Source organism: Taudactylus pleione, unplaced genomic scaffold (assembly GCF_031769625.1).
Source record: "Taudactylus pleione unplaced genomic scaffold, aTauple2 ptg000917l, whole genome shotgun sequence".
NCBI classification, from domain to species: domain Eukaryota; kingdom Metazoa; phylum Chordata; class Amphibia; order Anura; family Myobatrachidae; genus Taudactylus; species Taudactylus pleione.
Genome location: NW_028285318.1, coordinates 1347022 through 1374344, shown reverse-complemented (window position 1 = coordinate 1374344; position 27323 = coordinate 1347022). Strand labels below are relative to the sequence as shown.

Here is a 27323-nt window from a genome sequence, read left to right as displayed (position 1 = left end):
TGCGTCTTATTCGCGTAGCGAATAGTTAGCAAAGCAGCTTCTGCGGATTAAACTGATATGCAGCATGCCTATATTTTGTGAGCTACTGTGGATGTATCTGCATGCGAAACGCTACGTTACAGTGTCAGCGTGCGTTATGTGTAGAGCGACTTGTAGCGCACGGAGGATAGATGTATGTGGACACATCTGTAAGTGCTTTATTGTTAAATAGCCCCGGAGCCTCTACACAGCATATCTAATATGGAGATCAGAACCTGTCACTCTGTAGAAAGCAGAGAGCTTAGAACCCATGGCACTGAATGAGCAGCTACAGAGCCAGGGAAGAGATGGGGGAGGCCAGGAGATGCTGGGGATAAAAGAAGAGGAAGCTTCAAGTGAGAATGATAATAAACAGAAAATGTACAGGCCCGAACAGCGCCCCTTGCCCTGCGGTGCCCTGTGCCATGGCACGGGTCACACCACCCTAGTTACGGCCCTGGACCTATATATCTTCCCCTGTATTCAGCCCACTTACCATTCTCCTGATGCCACTTTAATACAAAAGCATTGTCACATGTTTCTATGGTCATAGCACAATAAGCTCTTCTCTGAATACAGATATGTCCTCATACACCTAGCCTCCTTGCGTGCTAAACAGCCCGTCTAGTCATGCCATGCCGTGACGTGACTCGGTAGCGCCAACCGTCTTTTCGTGCAACTTTCTACCTTCAAATGCGTCTTATTCGAGTAGCGAATAGTTAGCAAAGCAACTTCTGCTGATTAAACTGATATGCAGCATGCCTATATTTTGTGAGCTACTGCGGATGTATCTGCATGCGAAACGCTACGTTACAGTGTCAGCGTGCGTTATGTGTAGAGCGACTTGTAGCGCACGGAGGATAGATGTATGTGGACACATCTGTAAGTGCTTTATTGTTAAATAGCCCCGGAGCCTCTACACAGCATATCTAATATGGAGATCAGAACCTGTCACTCTGTAGAAAGCAGAGAGCTTAGAACCCATGGCACTGAATGAGCAGCTACAGAGCCAGGGAAGAGATGGGGGAGGCCAGGAGATGCTGGGGATAAAAGAAGAGGAAGCTTCAAGTGAGAATGATAATAAACAGAAAATGTACAGGCCCGAACAGCGCCCCTTGCCCTGCGGTGCCCTGTGCCATGGCACGGGTCACACCACCCTAGTTACGGCCCTGAGCAGCTATGCCAAGCATTTACAAAAGCGTAGACGAAACAGAAAAGCGATGCAAGCTGGTCACCTTAGAGGGAACGTTGGTAGGGATTTAGTCAGAGATTGTATGATGATGGCTTTTCACTGCTTTTCTCCTGATGGATCTGATGGATCTCTGAGAAGGTGACATGTGATTCATTTATACGTAGGCCAAGATAGAGTTGTGAGGCCCTTGAAGATGCTCATGTTGCCTGCCACTATTATAGATCATTTTACTGGTTGATAAATATATTACACATGAGTAAAGACATCAAGAAGACTAGTGTTGGTACTTATGATGTTGATAAAGCACATACGTACTTGTACAGCCCATAATACAGCAATGAGCTTATCTCTTGCTTTATGCAACTCAATATAAAAATTAAATAAAAATGGATCATCCCTGTATCACAAGTGATACTACTGACATATCTGCAGTTGATGACACTGTATTTACATGTTTAAGGAACCTTTCTGATCATTGCTAGGTACAGATTCACCTATCCTTTTTGCATCATATGGTGTGACATGTATGGCGTGACTTAGACTCTTCGCCACGGGCAGCGATTGCTGGACTTTCATACGAATTTCTTACTATAGTATCATAGCTCCATCCTAAGGCCCGTATTCAATTTGGAGCGAAAAGCCGTTTTCGCGTGTTTTTGGCGAAAACTTTTCGCCGATGACGTCATTTTCACCTGTTTTGATTTTTCTCCGTATTCAATTTGGAAGACTTTTTCGCCTAGGCGGAAAGTCAGTGCAATGTAATAGGCGAAAAAGTTTCGCCTATGAATAGTATGTGGAAAAAAGTGCAGAATTGGGGTTTTGGGGTGCAACGTTGCGGGAACCCCCGTGCAGCCTTCAGACAGTCCCTCAAAGGTAAACTGTGTCAAAAAATTTGAAAAAACACTTAAGGACACCCCAAAAAACACTTTGAATTTGGGGGTGAAAAAAAAAAAGTTGGGGGACAAAGTTAAAAACTAGCGAACTTGACTCTGGGGGGGGTGCTTGCGGAAGGTGGATTTTTCACAATTTTTTCAAGTTAACTTTAGCAACTTTAAAATATGCTGACCGCCATTTTCAAGTACCCCAAATTTGCTGGGATAAGTTATTTTCTTCAAAAAAACCCTCCAGAATACTTTTCTTCAACACTTATACAAAAACGCTATTTAGCAGCTATTGAGCCCGTTTAAAAACACCAAATACCTTCAGCAAGCCAAATCGTGGTGTCATAGGGAACCCCCATGTCAGAGTATCTTTTGGGGGGTGTCAGGCTGATTTCCCCAAATCTGTCAGTACTTTCCGCTTGTTTAAGTTTCGCCGGGACCCGTTTTCGCCTACTTTCAAATTGAATATGCGGGCACGCGCGCGATACTTTTCCGCCTGCAAAACACGCGATGTAGTCAAAAAGTCCGGGAGGCAAGAAAGTATCGCGGCTTGTTCAAATTGAAGTCGTTTATAGTGTACTGGTTGTGTAAGATAAGTATTTTTGTTGCAATGCAGTTGCGTGTTAAACAGCCCTTCTAGCCATACCTTGGCGTGACTACGTAGCGCCTGGCATCTTCTTGTGCAGCTTTTTACCTTCAAATGCTTCTTATTGGCAAAGCGATGCAAATAGGATGCACAAGCAGCTTCTGCTGATTAAAATGGTATGCGGTCTTATTAGTCATCCAAAGCCCTTGGTGCATGGACACAATATGACTATCACTAGGTACTGGTTTATTTATAACCTAGTGGTTGCATTTTTAGCTACAGTAGTTATGATTTTGGTTTGGGAGTCAGTATGCACCAGAAAACCTTGACAGAGAAAATTACAGATGCTGCTTTAAATATCATCAGTAAATATGCTCTCTATTTAAGCTGCAATGTCTTTAATGCGGAATGTGAAGTTATGTAGACCTTGAAGCATGTGTTACATATTCACCATCCTATAGATATAACAGAGACATACAAATTACTGCCAAAAAGATCGAGGTTGCTGAAGTTATTAATATGTTGAATGGCTACACAGGCAGATTTAAGTAGACTTCTTATTTTCAGACTGCACAAGTTACTTCAGTATCAAAAGCTTTATAAAAATACCCTTAAGCATGAAGGTATTAAAGCCACTGGTTTACTTCCACGTGTTAATTTTTTATGGACTGACTTCTAAATTGTAGCTAGTGTCTGTGTGGGTGTCAGACTTTTTGTTCTAGACTTCACTCTGCAAGTTAGAGAAGCCAGGAAAGTAGGAGTTGTACAGTACCTTTGCATTGATATTAGTGTTTATGTTCATTTTTTTATGTATTATCCCAGAAGGTCATATTAGATAGCAATTAGTGGCAATGTGACTCTCCGCTAAAGAATCAATTTAACACTTTATTATCAAGACACAATGCTGACCCAATATAAATGATAGCTTAATATTGTTATACTGTTTTGTTTATGTGTGTTATTAGTACAAACACCTGGATACAGAGCCACTAATGTTACATCTTTGAATGCTATGGTTTTAAGCGCTGGATGTATTAGTGCCAGCAGAGCAGGTCATGTAGCTGGCTTCTCCGTTTTTCATACAGATAGCAGTGAAATAATATTACACAGACAACAAAACAATAGGATGCTTCAGCATTCACTGCAGTCTGTGTAAGTAACAAATAAATGGTAAGGCAAGGAAATTAAAGAATCACCTAATTAATATAGGCCCACTATCACTTGCACTTTGTGTTATATTAATAGTTCTCTCCGCGTAGTTACTGTTTAGTATCAGTAGCCTTTAAATTTATATTTAAAATGACCCTTTGATATCCTGCACCACAATAATGTGTCTTTGTGTAATTATTGTCTTAGAGAAATCATTGATAACACAGGCAAAGAAAATGGCATTGACATAATAATGGATAACCGAACATACCACTTAATTGCTGAGTCCCCAGAAGATGCGAGGTAAGAAATTGTGTTGTAGTGACAACACCTAAAGTACAGAGAGCTCTCTATATTATATCTACTGTATATTCTGCTCCTCATCTTATACAGCTTTCTGCCACACTGCATTCTGCTCCTCCTCATCCTATACAGTCTTCTGCCACACTGCATTCTGCTCCTCCTTATCCTATACAGTCTTCTGCCACACTGCATTCTGCTCCTCCTCATCCTATACAGTCTTCTGCCACACTGCATTCTGCTCCTCATCCTACACAGCCTTCTGCCACACTGCATCCTGCTCCTCCTCATCCTATACAGTCTTCTGCCACACTGCATTCTGCTCCTCCTTATCCTATACAGTCTTCTGCCACACTGCAATCTGCTCCTCCTCATCCTATACAGTCTTCTGCCACACTGCATTCTGCTCCTCATCCTACACAGCCTTCTGCCACACTGCATCCTGCTCCTCCTCATCCTATACAGTCTTCTGCCACACTGCATTCTGCTCCTCCTCATCCTATACAGTCTTCTGCCACACTGCATTCTTCTCCTCCTTATCCTATACAGTCTTCTGCCACACTGCATTCTGCTCCTCCTCATCCTATACAGTCTTCTGCCACACTGCATTCTGCTTCTCATCCTACACAGCCTTCTGCCACACTGCATCCTGCTCCTCCTCATCCTATACAGTCTTCTGCCACACTGCATTCTGCTCTTCCTTATCCTATACAGTCTTCTGCCACACTGCAATCTGCTCCTCCTCATTCTATACAGTCTTCTGCCACACTGCATTCTGCTCCTCATCCTACACAGCCTTCTGCCACACTGCATCCTGCTCCTCCTCATCCTATACAGCCTTCTGCCACACTGCATTCTGCTACTCCTCATCCTATACAGCCTTCTGCCACACTGCATTCTGCTCCTCCTCATCCTGTACAGTCTTTTGCCACACTGCATTCTGCTCCTCCTCATCCTATACGGCCTTCAGCCACACTGCATACTGCTCGTCATCATCCTATACACCCCTCTGCCACACTGCATACTGCTTGTCCTCATCCTATACAACTTTCTGTCACACTTCATTCTGCTTCTCCTCATCCGATACAGCCCTCTGTCACACTGCATTCTGCTCCATCCTCCTCATCCTATACAGCTTTCTGCCACACTGCATTCTGCTCCATCCTCCTCATCCTATACAGCTTTCTGCCACACTGCATTCTGCTTCTCCTCATCCTATATAGCCTTCTGCCATACTGTATTCTGCTCCTCCTCATCCTATACAGCCTTCTGCCATACTGTATTCTGCTCCATCCTCCTCATCCTATACAGCCTTCTGCCACACTGCATTCTGCTCCTCCTCGTCCTCTACAGCCTTCTGCCACACTGCATTCTGCTCATCCACAACATATACAGCCTTTAGAGACACTTCATTCTGCTTCTCCTCGTCCTACACAACCCTCTGCCGCACTGTATTCTGATCCTCCTCATCCTATACAGCTTCTGCCATACTGCATTCTGCTCCTCCTCCTCATCCTATACAGCCTTCTGCCACACTGCATCCTGCTCCTCCTCATCCTATACAGCCTTCTCCCACACTGCATTCTGCTTCTCCTCATCCTATATAGCCTTCTGCCATACTGTATTCTGCTCCATCCACAACATATACAGCCTTCTACCACACTGCATTCAGCTCCTCCGTATCCTAAATAGGTTTCTGCCACACTGCATTCAGCTCATCCTCATCCTATACAGCCCTTTGCCACACTGCATTCTGCTCTTCCTCATCCTACAGTTTTCTGCCACACTACATTCTGCTCCTCCTCATCCTATACAGCCTTCTGCCACACTGCATTCTGCTCCTCCTCATACTATACAGCCTTCTGCCACACTGCATTCTGCTCCTCCTCATACTATACAGCCTTCTGCCACACTGCATTCTGCTCCTCCTCATGCTATACAGTTTTCTGCCACACTGCATTCTGCTCTTCCTCATCCTACACAGTTTTCTGTCACACTGCATTCTGCTCCTCCTCATCCTATACAGCCTTTTGCCACACTGCATTCTGCTCCTCATCCTACACAGTTTTCTGCCACACTGCATTCTGCTCCTCCTCATCCTATACAGCCTTTTGCCACACTGCATTCTGCTCCTCATCCTACACAGTTTTCTTCCACACTGCATTCTGCTTCTCCTCCTCATCCTATACAGCCTTTTGCCACACTGCATACTGCTCATCCTCATCCTATACAGTCTTCTGCCACACTGCATACTGCTCCTCCTCATCCTATACAGTCTTCTGCCACACTTCATTCTGCTCCTCCTCATCCTATACAGTCTTCTGCCACACTGCATTCTGCTCCTCATCCTACACAGTCTTCTGACACACTGCATACTGCTCCTCCTCATCCTATACAGTCTTCTGCCACACTGCATACTGCTCCTCCTCATCCTAAACAGTCTTCTGCCACACTGCATTCTGCTCCTCCTCATCCTATACAGTCTTCTTCCACACTGCATTCACATTCATCAGCAATACAAGTTATCAAGTTTTACTCAAAACTTGCCACAACAGAATGTCAGATTGACACTATCAATTTTATTTTATCTTCATGTCAGTTGTAAGATTTAGTGGTCCTATAACAACGTTGTATGCCCAATGTTTTTCGTCCACAGCCACAAATGCCATCATTAGTATTGCCACTTGCACATGGGTCAGGTGCAAGTGGCAATACTAATGATGGCTGGGTGCAAAAGGCCTGTTAGAAACAGGCTTCCCTTTTCCGTATGTAAGTCTCAGGATTGTATGGAAGTATAGCTGCATGCACATGACAATCCATGACACTCCCATGAGATGGATAAGTTCCATGCAATCACGTTTGTCATCCAGTTACCGCACCCAAAGCCTATTTCATGCCAAGAGATTTGTGTGCCTCCCCAGCCATTGACCTCACCGCACATCAATGTATGTTATATATGTTTTTATATGTTCAGATCGTTATTACTTTTCCCTCAAAGACTTGTCCACTAATTGAGACAACACATCCTATCTTTATATTCTCTTTCCTTCAAGCAAATTCTATTTGGTAAATGTAGCCCATAGTATTAATCTGTGGTCATGTAAAATCATCATATTTATGACCATATAAAACGTTATTGTATGGTAGTTTTCCATTCGTTTGTTATGTGTCAATGCTCCAATCTGTCACAGAAATTGTACATTATAAGACAAATAGTGTTTTTCCCACTTCATTGGTACTTTGAGTTCTCAATGCAAAATATCAATCATAGGGAGTATTATATGCAATAATTCTACATTCCCTACAACTCTGTAGTAAGCTTTCAACTGCTGCTTTGTGAAACAGATAGATCAGGATGAAGTAGCAGCGCCATCTGCTGTTGATATTGTAAAGTTGACTACCAGCCAGTCGCTTGTCACTTTCCCCAGACATGATCATTTAAAATACAGTAGCGAGAAGGTGTAAAATTCCTTTAATAATGTTATGTCTTAATTGTGATTTCGGTAGTGGACAAACACCTGGTATAGTATAGAGGGCTGTAAAGCATATGAAAGCAAGTGCTGCCATGCATTTGAGGCTCTGTGCTTACTAAGCAAATAACATCCCAGTATGGATCATGTATATAAATGCTGGCCTGCCCTGGTTGCCTATAATTATGGCTAGCATGTCTCCAAGAGGAGACCCCAGCAACTTTCAGGCAAGCGATTCAGTGACGGGATAGCTCAGCTGTACTTGCTAATGTTTCATGAGCAGCTGTGTCTAAGGTGATGTCAGGTGGCACTTCAAGGGAATAACATCATCTTCCTCAAAGAGGAACAGTGGGCAGATTTCTCCTGAATAGTGTGATATCAATGCATTAACCACTTAACTGGCAAATATTTTAATATCTCTTTCAAATTGATTACATTTATTTAGTTAAATCAGCTCTAATTACAAATCCCTCCCCACCCCGCACTCTAACCCTAACCCACCCTGTTAGTTCCCAAAACTAAGTCTCCCCCTTCGTGCCTAACCCTAATCAGTGGTGCCTGACCCTAACCCTCCCCCCTAGGGGTGCCTGACCCTAACCTCCCCCCCCAAAAAAAACCTAACGCCAACCCCGCTACTGACCTAAACATAACCCTACCCCCCCCGCAGCTAACACTACAGCCGTGGGGGGGGGAGGATTAGGTTTTAGTGCTCCCGGGGGAAGTTAGGGTTAGGCACAGCTCCAGGAGACTTAGGTTTAGGCTGCGGGGAAGGGGGGGTTAGGTTTAGGCACTTAGAGGGTTAGGGTTAGGCACTAGTGGGGGAGGCTAGGGTTAGGTACGTGGGGGGGAGGTTAGGGGTACTTATCAAAATTAGCTGCCGGGATCTTCACCCCTGCCGGGCTTCCGCTGTCGGGATTAGAACCGCCGGCCGCATTACATACTGATTTCGATTTGGGAGATCATTGATATACTGTATAGAACAGATACAACAGACTACCAAGCAAAGGAGGATGGTGATATTGTCCGATGAATTATCCTTCACCAAATAGACAATGACACTTAGGACTAGTGATATGCGCCGGACCATTTTTTTTGGTTTTGGTTCTAATTCGTCGGCCATTTTTGGTTTTGCCAAACCGCCGTGACCGGTTTTGGTTTGGGATTTTTTTTTTACAAAAATTGCCAAATAAAGATAAACTCACATAATTTTACCCTTTTTTTTTGTTCCTAGAGCAGTGGTTCCAAAAGTTTGTTGAACCTAGGCGCCCTAGAGTATCAGCATTGTTTTCATGGTACCCCTAAGCCAAAAGTTTGATATTGAGAAATTCAAAAAATAGTAAAGTGAAATAAATTGTGCTACCTGTCATCCTTAGGCTCAGTTATGTGGTGGTGACAGGTTTGCGCTTCTGTTTATCCACATATTTACATTACATTGATCATAAATGATTTGATTTGGTGCTGGAACACCAACCTGAGGCACCCCTGCAAGTGTCCCGAGGCACCCCAGGGTGCCACGGCGCACAGAACCACTGCCCTAGAGTATTATTAACTTCAATAACATTAATTTTCAATCATTTCCAGTAAATTTTGACCACCTCACAGCTCACAATATTGTTTTCATCCAGTTTAGGCCAAAAGGTTGCACCAAGCTAGCTGGCTGACTAAGTTATGCGACAACAGTGGGCGGCACAAACATGTAGCAGTTCAACTTCAATCATGGCACATGGCTCAAACTGCGTAGAGGCACAGGACTTGTATATCCATGTGAACAAAGCGCACTAGGGTAAAGCGCACCAAACAGTACAAACAATTGTACAAACAAACAATAAGCAGCGCTGATGATAAATAATGTGTACAATTTAATAATGAGAAATAATAAATAAATATAAATATTAAATGAACGATAAAAAACCCAGTACTGAGTAAAAAAACCAATAAGAATATAAATTATTGGTGAAGAGCATCTTTGGATGAATAAAACAAAGCAATCTGAAAGGCACAAGTCTTATATACCCTGTAGGCACTGTATACTCCAGCATAAAGGAATGGTATGCACCGGGCAGAGAGTTATTCAAGAGTGGCAAAAAATCCAGCTGTATTTTGAGTATTTTACCGGCTTGTATCAAGATGGTGAGGATCCTTAATTAGCGGTGGTATCACAGTCAGCAATATCCCAACGCAAATGGATGCAGCCTCATAATGACCCAACACTGGAGATAATGCACCAAGTCCAAAGCACAGTGCTCCAAATAGAAAATGAAGTGTTGATGTCCAAAGTAACAGGTGCCAATAGCAAGGTAGGGATCCACCAACGCGTTTCACTGCATAGGAGCAGCTTTTTCAAGGTGTCTACATGGCTGTGGGGCAGCCTTTAAATACTGCCTTTCATTTGTACCAAATGATCATCAGGTGTGTTCAATTAAAAATCGTCATGTGCATCAATTCAGAATTTTATATAAAACATGATTATACAATTTGGAACTAGCAAAGATAGAAAACAAAAACGGAGGAACAATATAACTTCAATTACTATAGTGTTGTAGATGAACCTGGTGGAAGGACCTTTGTTTATTTATTTATCCCACTGGTTGATCATTGGACATGTGTGATCACATGATCGGAGCTAACAAAGAGACGTGGCGTCTTCAAACACCGCATTCCAAGCCTCCGACTGGTCCATCATTGGTCATGTGAAATCACATGGTCGGAGCTGATAGTTTAGCGCCGTGTCATCATGCGCCGCGTTCCAAGCCTCCAACTAGGTGCGGTTCATTGTGCCTTCACGTACAGGTCACATATCACTAACCAGTTAGGTAGTGAGGGATGCTAAATCCATGGAAACCGTCAATCTGTTGCTAAGCAACAGATTGAAGCCGATGAAAAGAACATGTTGTTAGGAAGAGAGTGTAGAAGATATTTGTAAATAGATACAAATGAAGCGATCAGGCGCCATTTGTTTAAGCATAATTATAAACTACTGACACATGTCAGAATTAGGCAATAAAAATGAATAAGGAATAAATAAATACACAGAAATTCTAGAAAAAGAATATTACACGATAATCCATATCCGTTGATGTACAGAGGCTATATGGGTGAACACTAATCTATATGTACATACAGAAATAGCCTATAAAATATATAATCTCAAACATCATGTAATAGTAAATTAGTGGATGATTATGTGAAAAGAAGTTGTTCAAAATGTTCTTTGGACAAACATATCCAATTGAATTAATTCAATCCATTGGTATGGATGAATAATAATAAATATACATCCCAAATTAAACCAAACACAAATCTAAACCCAAATAAAGAAGAGGTCAAAAAACGTCAAAAAGGTTTATAAAGAATAAGCCCACTAGACACAACTAATTTATAATATAACATTTAGTTCTAAGGCTTCGTTTAGTCCACTAGGGAATAGAGAGTTCAATTGGAATGCCCAATAAATCTCCTGTTGACATAATTTTCTAAATCTGTCCTCCCCTCATATGGTCAGTGGGATAAATTCCAAGCCAACGACCATTAGTAAGCTAGGGTCACTCCCATGTTTCTCCATTAAATGTTTCGGAATAATATGGTTATGTATTTTATTCAAGATATTTCTGCGATGTTCCATATATCGCACCTTAAGGGGTCTAGTTGTTTGTCCCACGTATTTCAGATGACAACCACATTGTAGGAGGTATATAACCCAGCTCGTATTACAATTTATAAAGCTGGTGACAGCGCCCTTTTCACTATATTCTTTATAGTAATTTTCTCTAGTACAAAAAATAGATCTATAGTTTCCTTTTTTGAACTTGCAGCTCAGTTCAAACTGTTTGGAGTCACAGGGCTTATATATGCACGTGAACAAAACGTACTAGGGTAAATGCACAAAAAAACAACAATAGATCTGTATTATTAATTTTTTTCACTTTGCAGCTCGGTTCAAAACTGCTTGGAGCCACAGGTCTTATATATGCACATGAACGTCTTTAGATGGACACAGCACAGCTAATTTACAGGAGAGGACAGTGCAGCATACAGCAGCATGCCCCCCTATACACATTGACTAAGAGCAACACAGACACTTGTTGTGTGTCTGGACACAGCACAGCCTATACAGCAGAGTACAGCACAGCATACAGCAGCGTGCACCCCCTATACATATTGACTAATATACAGAGCAGCACAGCCACTTGTGAGTCTGGACACAGCACAGCATATACAGCAGAGTATAACACAACATACAGCAGTGGGCCCCCCCCCCCCCCTATACACATTGACTAAGAGTAGCACAGCCACTTGTGTGTCTGGACACAGCACAGCCTATACAGCAGAGTACAGTGCACCATACAGCAGGGTGCCTGACAGGGAAATGGCGCCGAGGCCCGACCATGGTATATGGGATCCAAAACCCACGATAATCCAACACCGCGAATATGATGTTCTGCCTCGAAGTGGAATCCGAGTCAGACGGAAAGACCCGAGCCGCCACGAGGATTGACTTGGATATCAGAAATTCGGGCAGGTTCGGATTGCATTCAACCGAACCGCTCATCTCTACTTAAAACACAACTGCAACAACTAAAAGGGCTTGTTTCTAGAAGTGAAGGGTTCTGATTCCATAATCTTTTGGGGACACATTTTACTGTCATGACTTTGGTGCAGTCATTCCCTTAGAAGACGTAGTTAATGCTACTTTCTACTTGAAGGCACTTAGCAATCATCTTCACCCATGTTAGAGTAATTCTTTCCTACTGGAAGGTTGTCTCCCACAATTATTAGGGTTACAGTCAATAGACCTACAATAAAAAGGTTGCAATGTCTAGATAGACCCCAAATGGTAGACAGTCTATAGGTCAACAGGTACAAAACATCGACAGGGTCAAAAGGCTGACATTGAAATGGTCGACACAAAAAAATGACAACACTTGGTTATTTTGGTTGGTTAGGGTTAAGCACTTACAGGAGGGTTAGGGTTAGGCTCTAGGAGGGATGGTTAGGAACTTACCCCATCGGTTAGGATAAGGGTGAAGAACAGGGTTACAAAAAAATAACCACATGTATCAATCATTTTGTGTCGACTATTTCAATGTCGACCTTTTGTACCTGTCTATCTTCATCCATGTTGACCTTTTCCTTTTGTGCCTGTCTACCTATTGACTGTCTACCATTTGGGGTCTATCTAGACATTGTCTATCTTTTTACTGTAGATCTTTTATACCAAACCCCAATTATTTTTACTATTGTTGGTTTGCAAAACAGAACATAGAATGAATGAGCCACAGGAAGCAGACAAAATAACTACAGAGCTGATAATAAAGGGAAAGGGGATGATACATAGGATTACAAACCACACACACCCCCACCTTCCCCTATAGACTACATTGGTTTCATGAGCATAACGCTGATGTTATCCAAATGTTATGGCTTTATCAGACAAGGTTTAAATGATGAGGCATAGTCAGGAGCAAGGTGACATTATATTGGTGCTTCTTATTTTGGTCCACTAACTGTATAATATTAGAAATCTGATGTATGGTATTCCTGCTTGTGTGCTGAGGTGTGGTCCTTTTATGAAGCTGTTGCTTTCAATACAGGACTGAAGTGCATGTCAACACACGGTAATGTTAGTAGTGTTGTACCTACATATTTTGTGACCCATGACTAACTTTTCCAAAACACTAAAGCAGATAGTGATTTGTGACTGTTTATTTACTGAAAACAGAGGAACTCATATAAAGTGTGTGGCACGTCCGCATCACAGAGTCACTTCAGGCATTGGGCTAAACTTGGTGATGAATAATAGCACATTACGCAGTCCTGTGCCAGTAAATTTTCTGTATGCACAGATGTATTATTGTAATATCTACATATTCTTACATTATTGCAAACTTGCCTGCACAACTAGGTGTTCATTTAGGGGTCTGCTTTTGTTTCTCAGAATGTTTATACTGCTCATGTGCACAGAAATATATATATAAGAATATCTTTATATATTGATTTTTTTAAATAGCTTTCTCTTGTGTTTCCTTACACCAGAAGAGGCAGAACAGGGGTGGGCAAGCACACTGCTGAGTTTAGACCCAAACTGAGGATAGACTAATAATTATTTGATAGTATTTGTTCGGATAAGTGTCGGATGTGTTGGAAAATACTTTAAGCGCTCTTGCCCTGTGTGTGTGGTTATGTTCTGGCCAGTTTCTATCCATTTTTGAGAATTACTTTTGTGGCCAAACTATACACTGATCCTTTCACTGACAGCTCAGCAGTTTTATGAAATTGCTGATTACATTTGGGAAATATACTATTTACCGTTTCACTATACAGCTTTATTACATAAAATAGCCAAACCCCTTTTCTCTGTGTTCATTTTGCATTTTAGAGAATATTTATTCTTTAATAAGATACCCCAGTAAGGAAGTTGCATGATTAGTGTAACCAACTGCAATACTACATATGATAAACTCATCTTATGTTCTCCAGTGTCATGTACAATTCCCAGAAATTAATTATATAAGTATTGTATTTTATATTGAAAATAAAACATAGGGTTTAGGGTTCTAATTTCACTTGCAAAACCTGTGTCACACAGGGAGCATCAAAGTGGACATTTTGTTATGCAATTGTCTGATGACTGTAATAACTTTTCCCCCCTCTAGCCAGTGGTTCAGTGTGATGAGCCAGGTCCAATCATCCACAGAGCAGGAGATCCGAGAGATGCACGATGAGCAAGCAAATCCACAAAATGCTGTGGTAAGGGAAAAGCCATTCATTACTGAGCAGAGTGTATTATTCAATGAATATTTAAATCCTACTAAGCCTTTTTGTGTCACACAACATACATCTGTCAGTGTCAGCTAACTCATTGCTTGTCACAGCAAATAAAGCGTTGTAGACCTTTGTCACTGACACCAGCAGGGTGCAGTGTGGTAAGTATTGTTGCTCATAGGCCTGTTGCCTGGCATGACCACAACATTTAAGGGAAAGGAGCCTAGAGATAAAATTTCTGATTAAATAATGTCAGTTTTGTACGTATGTGGCCATTTTTTATAGTTTGTTGAGGCAGAGCTTTCAGGAAATGTGACTTTTCACTGGTAAGATTGCATGTGATACAGTTAAGGAGCTAAAATTAGCTACTTAGAAGATAGTCTTGGATCACCAGCACTTAGGGTTCAATTTATCATAAAGCATTTACCATAGAAAGCCTTATTTTTAATCACCGCTCATCATAGCAAGAGAAAATATTTTAGGGGATGTGTCAGCTCCCCAGTGATACTGTCCTGCACAGGGCCAAAGTACGCTCTGTGCCAGGCCCGCCCCTTGAACATGTGATGTCATGATATCGCAAATACGGGGTTAAGCTTCCAGGACCAGGAAGTACACAGCAGCCCAGAGCATGCCTAAGGATGATCCGGACAGCTTTCTAGGCTGCAGGGTGTTGTTTCCGGCATCCTTCTAGCCAAAAGCAGGTGCCACGGCGCAGCACCGGTGCAGTTTCCCACTAGATGCTGCACCGCTTACCTGCCCCTAGTTACAGTACAGTACTGCTCCTACAGCAGAACGCAGTGACTTACCACAGCCAGTCGGCGTCCCTACTGCATCATTCATGCGCACTGCACCTTGAGCCCAGTCTCGGGCTGCAGACTCATTCCTAATTAAAAAGTAAATCCAAAATAATTAATGTTAAAAAAATAGATAAAACATACTTAAATATGTTTACATTACAAAAAATGCTTATTTTAAATAAGTGTTTAACATACAGTACACTTGTTGAATTTCAAACACCACAACTGTGGCATACTTGCCAACTCTCCCTGATTACCCAACTCCCCGATCCCTTACCCCCATTTTGTGATTTTATTTACTGTTATTGTTTATGTTAGACAGTGAATAAATCCCAAGTAGTTTATGGCCCAATGTAGACTTGGACTAAAACTGTCCATGCACCTCCCTGAAACCAATTTAACTTAAACCTGAAATAAGACACAGCTGTTATTAATTGTAAACATTAGCAAAGAATCGGATACCAAGAATGCATTGCAGATAATCTGCTCCAGCTAAAACTCCATATAACCTGGCACATTATCAGATTCTACCTCTAGAAAGGTGTCCAAGGGTTCCCACACCCAGGAGCACAGGGAGAATAGAATCAGAGCCACTCTGACTGGCATTGTCATTGCTCACTGTTACAGTCACATGGGGGGCATCCACTAGACGATTTTATTCCTGTCCAACATCTTAACGATTTTCCCTTGAAGTTTCCCTTGAAATATGATCTTCCACTCTGAACAATTTGCAAAAGATTTGCAAAAGATTTGCAAAAGATATGCAAACGATTTGCAAAAGATATAACAATAAACTATGTTGTTTTAATCTGTGATTGAGAGTTTTCAGCTATAGTGGGCAGATAGTGGTTCATCGTTTGATCGTTCAGCGTGAACGATGTGTAAACGATGTGTAAACGATTTGTAAGCAATCAAGTGAAATTGACCTGCATGTTCAGTCGATGGAGGAGACGATCAAACGACCAGCGGGAGCGCGCATCGTACATCGTTAGAAACAATTACTGCACGATTTGCAAACGATGTTCAAACGATGTTCAGACGATTATCGAACGATTTTATCATTATCGTTCAATCGTTCAACTTTATCGTCTAGTGGATACCCCCCTACAGTGGCCCTGGGCCTGAACCACTTTGTCACTAACATTTGTACCTTCCCTAGGGCCGTAGAGAGCCTGGCCAGGCCCGGGTAAAGGAGGGGGCCTAATTGTGGGAGGCGTGGCCACGCGCCCCTTGAAAAAAAAATTTTAAATATAAAACTTTTGCCCAGCGCTAAGCAGTGTGATCGCTCCCCCCCATAGCCATAGGAGACTGCTGCGGCTGCTGCAGCAGCCGCGAGCAGTCTCACACTGCAGCCCAGCACAAGCTGTGTGCTGAGCTGCTGTGAGGGAGGGGGGAGGCGACGTCGGACCCGGGCCCCTCTAGCAAAACCGGCCCAGGTAAACTGTACCCGCTCCCCCCCTCTCGGCGCCCATGAATTGTCTCCGTCCCTCCCTCAGCTTTGCAGCCTGTTCGGCAGCACTTCTCACTCTGACCTAGTTACAGCCCTAGAGGCATATTTAATAAGTCATTATTTCTTCTTGCTGCTTATGGCAATAACAAATTAGGTATCGGCCAAATGTATGAAAAAACACAACCAGGGACAGGGACTCCATCCCTGCTATGTGTTATTAATAATAACAATAATAATAGTAATAATAATAATTTATATATATATATATATATATATATATATATATACAGTCAGGTCCATAAATATTGGGACATTGACAGAATTTTCATATTTTGTCCTCTATTCACCACCACAATGGCTTTGAAATGAAACAAACAAGATGTGATTTAACTGCAGACTTTCAGATTTAATTTGAGGGTAATTACATCCAAATCAGGTGAACGGTGTACGAATTACAACGGTTTCTATATGTGCCTCCCACTTTTTAAGGGGCCAAAAGTAATGGGACAAACTAAACAATCCTAAATCTAACTTTCACTTTTTAATACTTTGTTGCAAATCCTTTGCAGGCAATTACAGCCTGAAGTCTGGAATGCATAGACATCACCAGACGCTGGGTTTCATCCCTGGTGATGCTCTGCCAGGCCTCTACTGCAAATGTCTTCAGTTCCTGCTTGTTCTTGGGGCATTTTCCCTTCAGTTTTGTCTTCATCAAGTGAAATGCATGCTCAATCGGATTTAGGTCAGGGGATTGACTTGGCCATTGCATAACATTACACTTTTTAGCCTTAAAAAACTCTTTGGTTGCTTTTGCAGTATGCTTCGGGTCATTGTCCATCTGCACTGTGAAGCACCGTCCAATGAGTTCTGAAGCATTTGACTGAATATGAGCATATGATATTGCCCGAAACACTTCAGAATTCATTCTGCTGCTTTTGTCAGCAGTCACATCATCAATAAATACAAGGGAACCAGTTCCATTGGCAGCCATACATGCCCACGCCATGACACTACCACCACCATGCTTCACTGATGAGGTGGTATGTTTTGGATCATGAGCAGTTCCTTTCCTTCTCTTCTCTTCCCATCACTCTGGTACAAGTTGATCTTTGTCTCATCTGTCAATAGGATGTTGTTCCATAACTGTTTTTTTAGATGTTGTTTGGCAAACTCTAATCTGGTCTTCCTGTTTTTGTGGCTCACCAATGGTTTGCATCTTGTGGTGAACCCTTTATATTCACTCTTGTGAAGTCTTCTCTTGATTGTTGACTTTGACACATATACACCTACCTCCTGGGCAGTGTTCTTGATTTGGCCAACTGTTGTGAAGGGGTTTTTCTTCACCAGGGAAATAATTATTTTGTCATCCACCACAGTTGTTTTCCGTGGTCTTCCGGGTCTTTTGGTGTTGCTGAGCTCTCCGTTGCATTCTTTCTTTTTAAGAATGTTCCAAAAAGTTGATTTGGCCACACCTAATGTTTTTGCTATCTCTCTGATGGGTTTGTTTTGATTTTTCAGCCTAATGATGGCTTGCTTCACTGATAATGACAGCTCTTTGGATCTCATATTGAGAGTTGACAGCAACTGATTCCAAATGCAAATGTCACACCTAGAATCAACTCCAGACCTTTTACCTGCTTAATTGATAATAAAATAACGAGGGAATAGCCCACAACTGTCCATGAAATATCTTTTGAGTTGACAGTCCCATTACTTTTGGCCCCTTAAAAAGTTGGAGGCACATATTGAAACTGTTGTAATTCCTACACCGTTCACCCGATTTGGATGTAATTACCCTCAAATTAAATCTAAAAGTCTGCAGTTAAAGCACATCTTGTTTGTTTCATTTCAAAACCTTTGTGGTGGTGAATAGAGGGCAAAATCTGAAAATTCTGTCAATGTCCCAATATTTATGGACCTGACTGTATATATATATATATATATATATAGTGCTTTTCTGTCATATGACTCAAAGTCGCTTTACAGACATCAGAAAACATTGTAGGGTATACAAGGATTTGGTTTTGCAGAAAATAGAAAACCACACAGAGATAATTTAAAACAACCGAAACTTAGAGAGCACAATAAGCATACTGCAGGGTTGGTGCATTTTGGGAAATAACTTCCATGGGTTATATATTCCACCCACGAAAGGTGAAGAGGCAGCCATCTTGGGTGCACTACGTAGGATTAACCTGGGTGGAATATGTTATGCCTAGAAGAGATGACACAAATGGGTGGCTGCAGCATCCTAATGCTATGAGTAGAGTCCCACCATAATGGTCAGGTCCATGTATGTTTCAGGATATAGTTATTGTGGCCGCCGGTCACAATCCCAACGCCAGAATGCCGGCTAGGGATTTATGACAGACGCCAAGATACAGACGCCTGTCATAATCCCGATGCCGGAATGCAGAACGACGTGGCCCCGAATGAGGTAAGTGCAATCACCCGTCCTCGTAGTCGCAGGGGGGAAGGGTTAGGTTTAGGGCACCCAGGGGGACTTAGGGTTAGGCTAGGGGAAGGGGAGTTAGGGTTAGGCACCCCTGGGGGGAGGTTAGGGTTAGGCATTCCCCCCCCCCTCCGTTCCACGATAAACCCGCGCAGCCCCGCCCCACGCCCTGCTTAGTTTAGACACGACACACCCCCTCTGTGAAAGACCGACAGCTCCCTTCCGGAAAGAGGGAGCTGAAAGTCGATAAGTATAATGTACATTGTCTTTATTGATGCATATTTCTCATTCAGAACAGTCACTCATATGTACTTGTATTTGTTTCTCTGTATAGGGCACTTTGGATGTTGGATTTATAGATTCGGTCTGTGCTTTTGACAACCCTGATAGGTGAGTCTTCAACATACAACCTGGGTGTGGGAAATCTTCACTCCTTTAGTGTTCAGATAATCACAGCAGACAACTGCCCTTCGCAACATAAAACAGCTCTGATTATTTTCAAAGCAAAAATAATAATAATAATAATTATAAGTATACGATAAATATAATACATAGTACTTTCTAGTGTGTCAAAATTTAATTAGTGAGATTACACATATTCTCAATATTAAACCCGACTCTATCTAATATGATCTTCAGAGATTTCTGCATTTGTTTAATTAGGGCCCTGCAAGAGATTTCTGCACAATGTTTCCACAACCTCTGTTCACCTTTACAATAAATAAAATTTTTCCAATTATTTCAAATGTACAAAGTAATTTGCCCAAGGTAAATCGTTCTTTGGTGACTGGTTGTTGTGCCAACATTCTCCATGTTTACAGCTAATAACATTTTCCCACCTTTTTTTCCTTCAGACCAAATTCATTTGTAATCATCACAGCAAATCGTGTCCTTCACTGTAACTCAGACACACCTGAGGAAATGCATCACTGGATAACATTGTTGCAGAGATCCAAGGGTGACACACGGGTGGAAGGACAGGAATTCATTGTCAGAGGTGAGAAGCAATTCTGGGTTTCATTCCCATCCTTTTTAAAAAAATATATTTTTATTTATTTGTTCACAGCCATCATAGCATAGCATGGAAATAATTTATTAAATTTAGTAAAGATCAAGAGATTAGGTACAATAATATAGATATGTCAAATCAAAATATGATTACTTAGTGGGGTTGAAGGTCAAGGGGGTTGGGGAAAATAATAATATCATTATTATAGGTCAGTTTCTGAAATGTCTATAATTACATATATAGTAATAACCTTCACTTTGAACGACTAACTGATCTTGACAGTATAAGTTCCAGAACTCTATAAGTTCTATTCTCCAAAACAACTGTTGTGATCCTACACCGATATATGTGTAAAGTATTATATCCTTATCCAGAGAAACATATGTATTTGTTATTAATGACCTAAATACCCCATTCATGTGGTTAATGATACCTATAAGGTTAATATTCTCAACTATAATTTCCTGGAGGTGCTTCCCGATATTATTGTATTTAGACAATTTAATTAACAACAGAAAAAAAGACAAGATTTTGGTCCAGTGCACTAAATAGGTCAAATAAATTCTCTATACCTTTGTCTCCAGAAAATAATAAAAATTAACTTTTATTTATGATTCTTAAAATATGTGTTCAGATATAAGGCGACATATTAGAATAAAATCAGAGTATAGTTTATATAGAAAATAATGTGTATTTAGATATATGGAAAGAGTGATTTTAAACTTTCTTCTACCGTCAGTCATTTACCGTTGTTAGTTTTATTATGTATATCCGAGTATTGATAGTCTAATTATTTGGAAGCTTCCTCAAATATATTCAATTAAAAGTAGCCTCTACTCATATGATAGTGAGCTCCCTATGTGACAGTGTCATTATATAACCATATATAGATAGATGACACCCTCTACCACTGGAACTGTTAGAAAGGAACCACTGGTGCTGCTTTAAATAAGTTAAAATAGGCAACATATGACACTATTACATCAATACATATTACAGAGATTGATTACTGTAAGTGTAGGCTCACTCCTTACAAAACCAGAGTATATTAAAATGATTGTATAACAACACTGTCACATAGGGAGCTCACTATCATATGAGTAGAGGCTACTTTTGATTGAATATACTTGAGGAAGCTTCCAAATAATTAGACTATCAATACTCAAAATAATTAGACTATCAGTAACGGTAAATGACCGACGGTAGAAGAAAGTTTTAAATCAATCTTTCCATATATCTAAATACACATTATTTTCTATATAAACTATATAAAAGTTCTATTCTCAGTTATTCTACTTTTAAGTCCCAATCTATATTGTGAAATATATGGATTACATTTTACTTAAAATTCAGCATAATGTCAGTAAATTTGTTTCCCATTAATCATATAACTTTTATATAACAGCCAGTGCTGATCGACTGTCCTTTTTGTACTATGTGCAGCAATGCACCCATACAGGTGTTCTATATTAAGCTGTGTGCCAGGCTCTGCCTCTGGGCACACTGGGAGCCTGAATTTTAGTCACATGTAATGTGGTAAACATTTTGTCCACTTCCAGCGATCGTAAGACCTATGCGAACATCCACTTGTACTCTGAGACAGATGCATCTATACAACCGCAATGCCACAAGACCACCAGTCGCCAGGGCAGCCATCATCACAAGTAATGGCACATACCCCTACCCCATTTTTGCTACAGAAGATGCTACTGAAAATGGCATGCACACTCCATGTGCTAAACTCAGAATAGGTTACAACTCTGAGTACACACTTACAGGATGCTTCTCCTTTGTGTGTATGTAGGTTGCGACATATGTGCAGTTTGCTAAGATGTTCTCACATTCAGAAGTGCATGCAACTCAGGCCCAGGGTCTCTAAGTAGCAACTCATAGGAACTGTGGATCATAGAATATTAGATAATAGAGAGGAGCTTAGAAAAATCCCTGTCCAACAGGACGAAAGAAGGGGACAATCCCAACAGATATGCCAGATTGTTCCAGTCTCATTGCCGCCACATAAATAACACACTGGACACAAATCCTAGATGCAGTGTAACAAAAGTTCAATGTCCAAGCTGTAAGTATGTAAATATTAACAGGATAGGTTTGGAAACAATATTATTAATTTAGTTTATGCTATTCATATTTGCATATTTAATATAAAGTAAATCAGTGCTATACATATTATTTTTGCTTTTTAAGGCTGGCTACACAAAGAAGTGAAAAATAGCCCTAAGATGTCTTCACTGAAGCTGAAGAAGCGCTGGTTTGTGCTTACCCACAATTCATTGGACTATTACAAGAACTCTGAGAAAAATGCTATGAAATTAGGCACTTTGGTTCTTAACAGCCTATGTTCTGTGGTGCAGCCCGAGGAGAAAATCTTTAAGGAGACTGGTAATACTTTACTTTTCCCTCAAACTTTCAAGACATTTAGAAAACACGTACAGAGAATCAAATGCTATTGGTCTATATTTTTTATGAAATGTGTGTTAATTAAATTTGTTTGTTTAACAGGATACTGGAATGTGATCGTGTATGGACGCAAGCACTGCTACCGTCTTTATACTAAACTGTTAAATGAAGCTACAAGGTGGGCTAGCGCTATTCAGAATGTCATAGACACTAAAGCACCTATAGATACCCCAACACAGCAGCTAATACAGGACATAAAGGTAAGCATATAGGACACCAAACCTGTAATCATATTGTGCTGGCACACAATGACACTTGCACACAATGTAATTCCTACACTGTTCACCTGATTTGGATGTACAGTAATTACCCTCAAATTAAATCTGAAAGCCTGCAGTTAAAGCACATCTTGTTTCTTTCATTTCAAAACCATTGTGGTGGTGAATAGAGGCCAAAATATGAAAATTCTGTCAATGTCCCAATATTTATGCACGTGTGTGTGTGTGTGTGTGTGTGTGTGTGTATATATATATATATATATATATATATATATATATATTATATATACTGTAGCTCTGCTTATTATCTGCTTTTATTTCAGGAAAACTGCCTGAATGCTGAAGTTGTGGAGCAGATTTACAGAAGGAATCCAATTCTGCGTTATACTCATCACCCTTTACACTCATCTTTACTACCGCTTCCCTACGGAGACATCAACTTAAACTGTATGTGTATCATTTATCAAATATGTTTCTGTACATAGTCAGCTTTTAGTACAAAACCTGACACAGACAAAGCAACACACAAGTGAATTACTTTCAATGGTGCACACAGGTCAGAAAGAGTAAAAAAAATGTTAATTCACATGGTTATATTACCTTATTGTACCACAATTTCATTTGTTATGCCCAAGTGATTCTCATAAGTTGACAAAGCTTAATGCAACCAACGGCACGTCGACGTTTTGCTGGGTGCTCTCCTGTTTCCGATGTCACTGTGATGTGTGTGTGCAAATTAGACAGATTTAGACAGTGGGTCAGTCCTGCAAGGGGTTGGTCAGATGTGGACAGAGGTGTACTGTTATTACCATTCCCCTATTAAGTGGTCATCACCTTAGCACAAACTATCTAAAGCTGGGTACACATTAGGTCGACGGGTCGCCGACCTATCTGACGATTGGTAAGTGTATACCAGGGGTCAGGGAACTTTATTACCTTTTACCCCAAAATATATTTAGATACGCCGTTACCCCCTTGATTTGAAAGGAAGGAAATCATATGGTAGTGCCCCCATATAATGCCCCTGTAGTATTGCCCCATAGTTATGCCCCTGTAGTAGTGCCCCCATATAATGCCCCTGTAGTAGTGCCCCCATTGTTATGCCACTGTAGTAGTGCCCCATATAATGCCCATGTAGTAGTGCCCCCATAGTTATGCCCCTCTAGTAGTGCCCCCATATAATGCCACTTTAGTAGTGCCCCCATATAATGCCCCTGTAGTAGTGCCCCCCATAGTTATACCCCTGTAGTAGTGCCCCCATATAATGCTCCTGGAGTGCCGTTTGTACAAAAAAACAAAAAACACTTACTTTAATCCCCGCTCCTGTATCCACCGCCATCCTGTCCGCTCCGCCGCCGTACTGTCCACCCGGCTGCTCCTCGGAACTACTCCCATAGTGCGCATGGAGAGAGCCGGAAGCTGGAGTTCAGAAGAGAACTCCAGCCTCCGGCTAACGTGGCGCTGCAGGCAAGGAGCCGGGCTCCCGCTGGTAATAACATCTCAGCGGGCGTCTGGCTTAGAGCCTCTATATTATAGAATGATTCATATGCATGCCCGGCTGTCCGTCTATTACCCCCAGGAATTTCATTTTTACCCCATGTGGGGTAATTTACCCCTGTTCTTCGACCACTGGTGTATACACACTTACCAATTTGTCTGCCCGATGTGCCGGGCTTGACAGCTCAAATGGGCCGGCATTTAAATCGCCTGCCCAGTTGAGCTGTCCTGTAGCATGTGTACAGGCGATCGGTGGGTCACCTGTACACACCAGCAGATGGCCGATATATGTTTCAGATATATCGGCCATCTGCTGTGCTACACAGCAGATCAGATATGTCTGTGAACGACGTAGTTCAAAGACATATCTGCTGTACTCACCCGGCGATGCACTATAGAAACGAACCTGCAATATATCTTATCAGTGTGTACCCAGTTTGACTCTGCTGGTCCCAGCAGGAGTTCATTGGAAAGAACAAGCCGAAATAATATCATTACAAATACAAGGATGTTAACGTTCCTTGATGGGACCACTGCAGTAATCTGAACCAATCTGTCTGGCACCAGATCACCAATTGCTTCTCCTAAGAATTAGGAAGTCTATGTACAAAGCCTTGGAGAGAGATGGAGTGGACTGACATATAGTATCAACCAGTCAGCTCTTAACTGTAACTTTACAGGCTGTGGGCCTGATTCAGCAAGGAACACACAGGAGAGAATGCACGCATTTTCCCGATGTTTTTGCACTGCGCACGCGTATGCATCGCACTACATGTGCGTGAACTAGTCAGTGCGATTGGGTTAGGGTACGTAGACTACATGCAGTGTGTACGCAGACCCCTCTGATATTGATTGACCGGCAGTGCCGTTTGTGGGTGGTGACGGGGGGAAGGGGGGGGTGTCAGGTGAACGCAGGCGTTATAAGTTAACGCTGTTACAGGGGCGTGCATATTTAAGGCAGTGTGGCGGCTTTTTCAGCCATACCATAAGCCGTACACAGGAAGCGGCAAAAATCCTGCGGCAGGTCAGGTCAACCACTATTATGCTAATGGATCCAATGGTTCTCGATGTTCCAGATGTTTACGCTATCTTGCGTGCTGATCAGGCTGTGAGTAAAGGGAGATGGGCGGCATAGTATGGGTCTGGGCATCTGCGTCTTGTGCTGCAGTCTTCGTGCGTATGCATTGATTAGCATATTTTCGCAGCGGACGGGTGCATGCGTTTAGCATCCGAGCTTTCCTTGCTGAATCAGACCCTGTTTTATAAAAATGACAGGAGCCGATTGGTTGGTACTTTATCTCCGTTCACTTTATATCCATATAATGGTTTAGTAAATAGACCCCTATATCTCAGTTTGCTGTCATTTTTCTCAGTTTGATTTTTGCTTATGTTATGTCTGTTTTATCCCTTCTACATTTATTACTGTTATTTATTCTATTGTAATTATTGTACAGCGCCGTGTATAATTTGTGGTGCCCTTTAATTAACGGATAAGAATAATTATAGTTTAGCTCTTGGTCAAAAGAATGTCACATATTTGTGTGACTAGTCAGCTTTCTTTAAGTACATGAAACATTTTATTACACATGAAATTGTGGAATGATCTGAAGGTTATTGCTTACCATGAACCACCCACGGTTGTCTGCACTGCACCTCCCTACTCACTTCAGTAGATGTTGGCAGGGCTGCAGGGAGATCTATCATGCTCCAGTACTACAGTCTGTCGCTAAGTGTGTGGCCATGTATTGATGTGGATACCGCCGCCCTACTAACATGCTGCGCCTTCTTGGCAGCCTGGTTCCAGGGACTGATCCAGCCTCTGGTGCTTTGTAGCCCTCCCCACCCCATGGTAGGGCAATGATTGCTGTCGTAGAAGCGAGGGAAGGTGTTAACCTAACAGTTAAAAATTGTCCAGACATAGGGCCTGATTAATTGCCGATCGCAACTGCGATTACTCACGAAGACGGACGCTTGTTGCGTCCTGCTTATGCATCGCAGTGTGCGTGCACGAAGGTCTCACTGTGATCGCAGACACCACACAGACCCATTACAGAGTGATTGACAGGAAGTGACTGTGTGGGGGTGATGACGGGGAGGTGGTCGGCAAAACGCAGGCGTGTCAGTGCGTTTGAAACGCTGTTACAGGGGCGTGCGTAAATTACCCACTGCGATGGTATACGCAGCTAAGGGGATGTGGGCGTCATTATGTTATACTGCGATGGCATTGCGATTGCAAACATTAGCATATTTTCGCAGTGGGTCTGCGTGCGTAATCCGTAATGAATCAGGCCCATAGGCCTCAGTGTACAAATTGCTTTATTTATTAGTAGGTCAGTGTAATGGCTACACAAGAAATACAGCCAGTAGCCCGTGAGAACACTTTGTTGACAATTTAGTAGATTTATACCAAGTCAAAAAAGTTTCATAACATATATTCCCAATAACACATGATCATTTTTGTGTGAATGATTTGAAATAAAAGTGTACTGATACTGGAATAGTAATATGTAATTATACTTTGTTAAACTGTGAAATCCATTAAGAAGATATAACTGTCAGCTTAGACATTGTCAATTAACTGTGTCTATGTTCTGCAAATTATCAGCTATACAATAGAATTAACAACCTTGGAATTTCTTGTTACAGTGCTAAAAGATAAAGGCTATACAACGCTCCAGGATGAAGCCATCAAGATTTTTAATTCCTTGCAACAGCTTGAGTCTCTTTCCGATCCCATCCCAATAATCCAGGGCGTTCTTCAGACCGGCCACGACTTACGGCCACTAAGAGATGAACTCTACTGCCAGCTTATCAAACAGACCAATACTACACTAAGCCCAGGCAACACAGGGAACATGTATCATTGGCAGATACTCACTTGTCTCAGTTGCACCTTCCCACCTAGTCGCAGCATACTCAAGTATCTTAAATTTCATCTGAAGAGGTGAGATTTTGTTTACACAGATAAACACGTTCTTTTTGTAGTTTCAAAAGTGTAACAGTTCAAGATTTAGGGGTATATTTACTAAAGGACGATTTTGATGAATTGTAAATCAATAGTGTGTTG

The 27323-nt window shown here is 41.6% G+C and overlaps 1 protein-coding gene across 1 annotated transcript in view; it reads left to right on the top strand.

Moving 5' to 3' along the window:
* Positions 1 to 27323, top strand: part of MYO10 (myosin X) — a 293546-nt gene that overhangs the window by 245809 nt on the left and 20414 nt on the right. The window contains exons 28-35 of the mRNA XM_088459632.1: positions 4034 to 4129; positions 14250 to 14343; positions 19392 to 19447; positions 19912 to 20054; positions 22269 to 22463; positions 22584 to 22741; positions 23083 to 23206; positions 26903 to 27200. Coding sequence (XP_088315758.1) covers positions 4034 to 4129; positions 14250 to 14343; positions 19392 to 19447; positions 19912 to 20054; positions 22269 to 22463; positions 22584 to 22741; positions 23083 to 23206; positions 26903 to 27200 — 1164 coding nt within the window. The remainder of the gene's footprint in view (positions 1 to 4033; positions 4130 to 14249; positions 14344 to 19391; positions 19448 to 19911; positions 20055 to 22268; positions 22464 to 22583; positions 22742 to 23082; positions 23207 to 26902; positions 27201 to 27323) is intronic.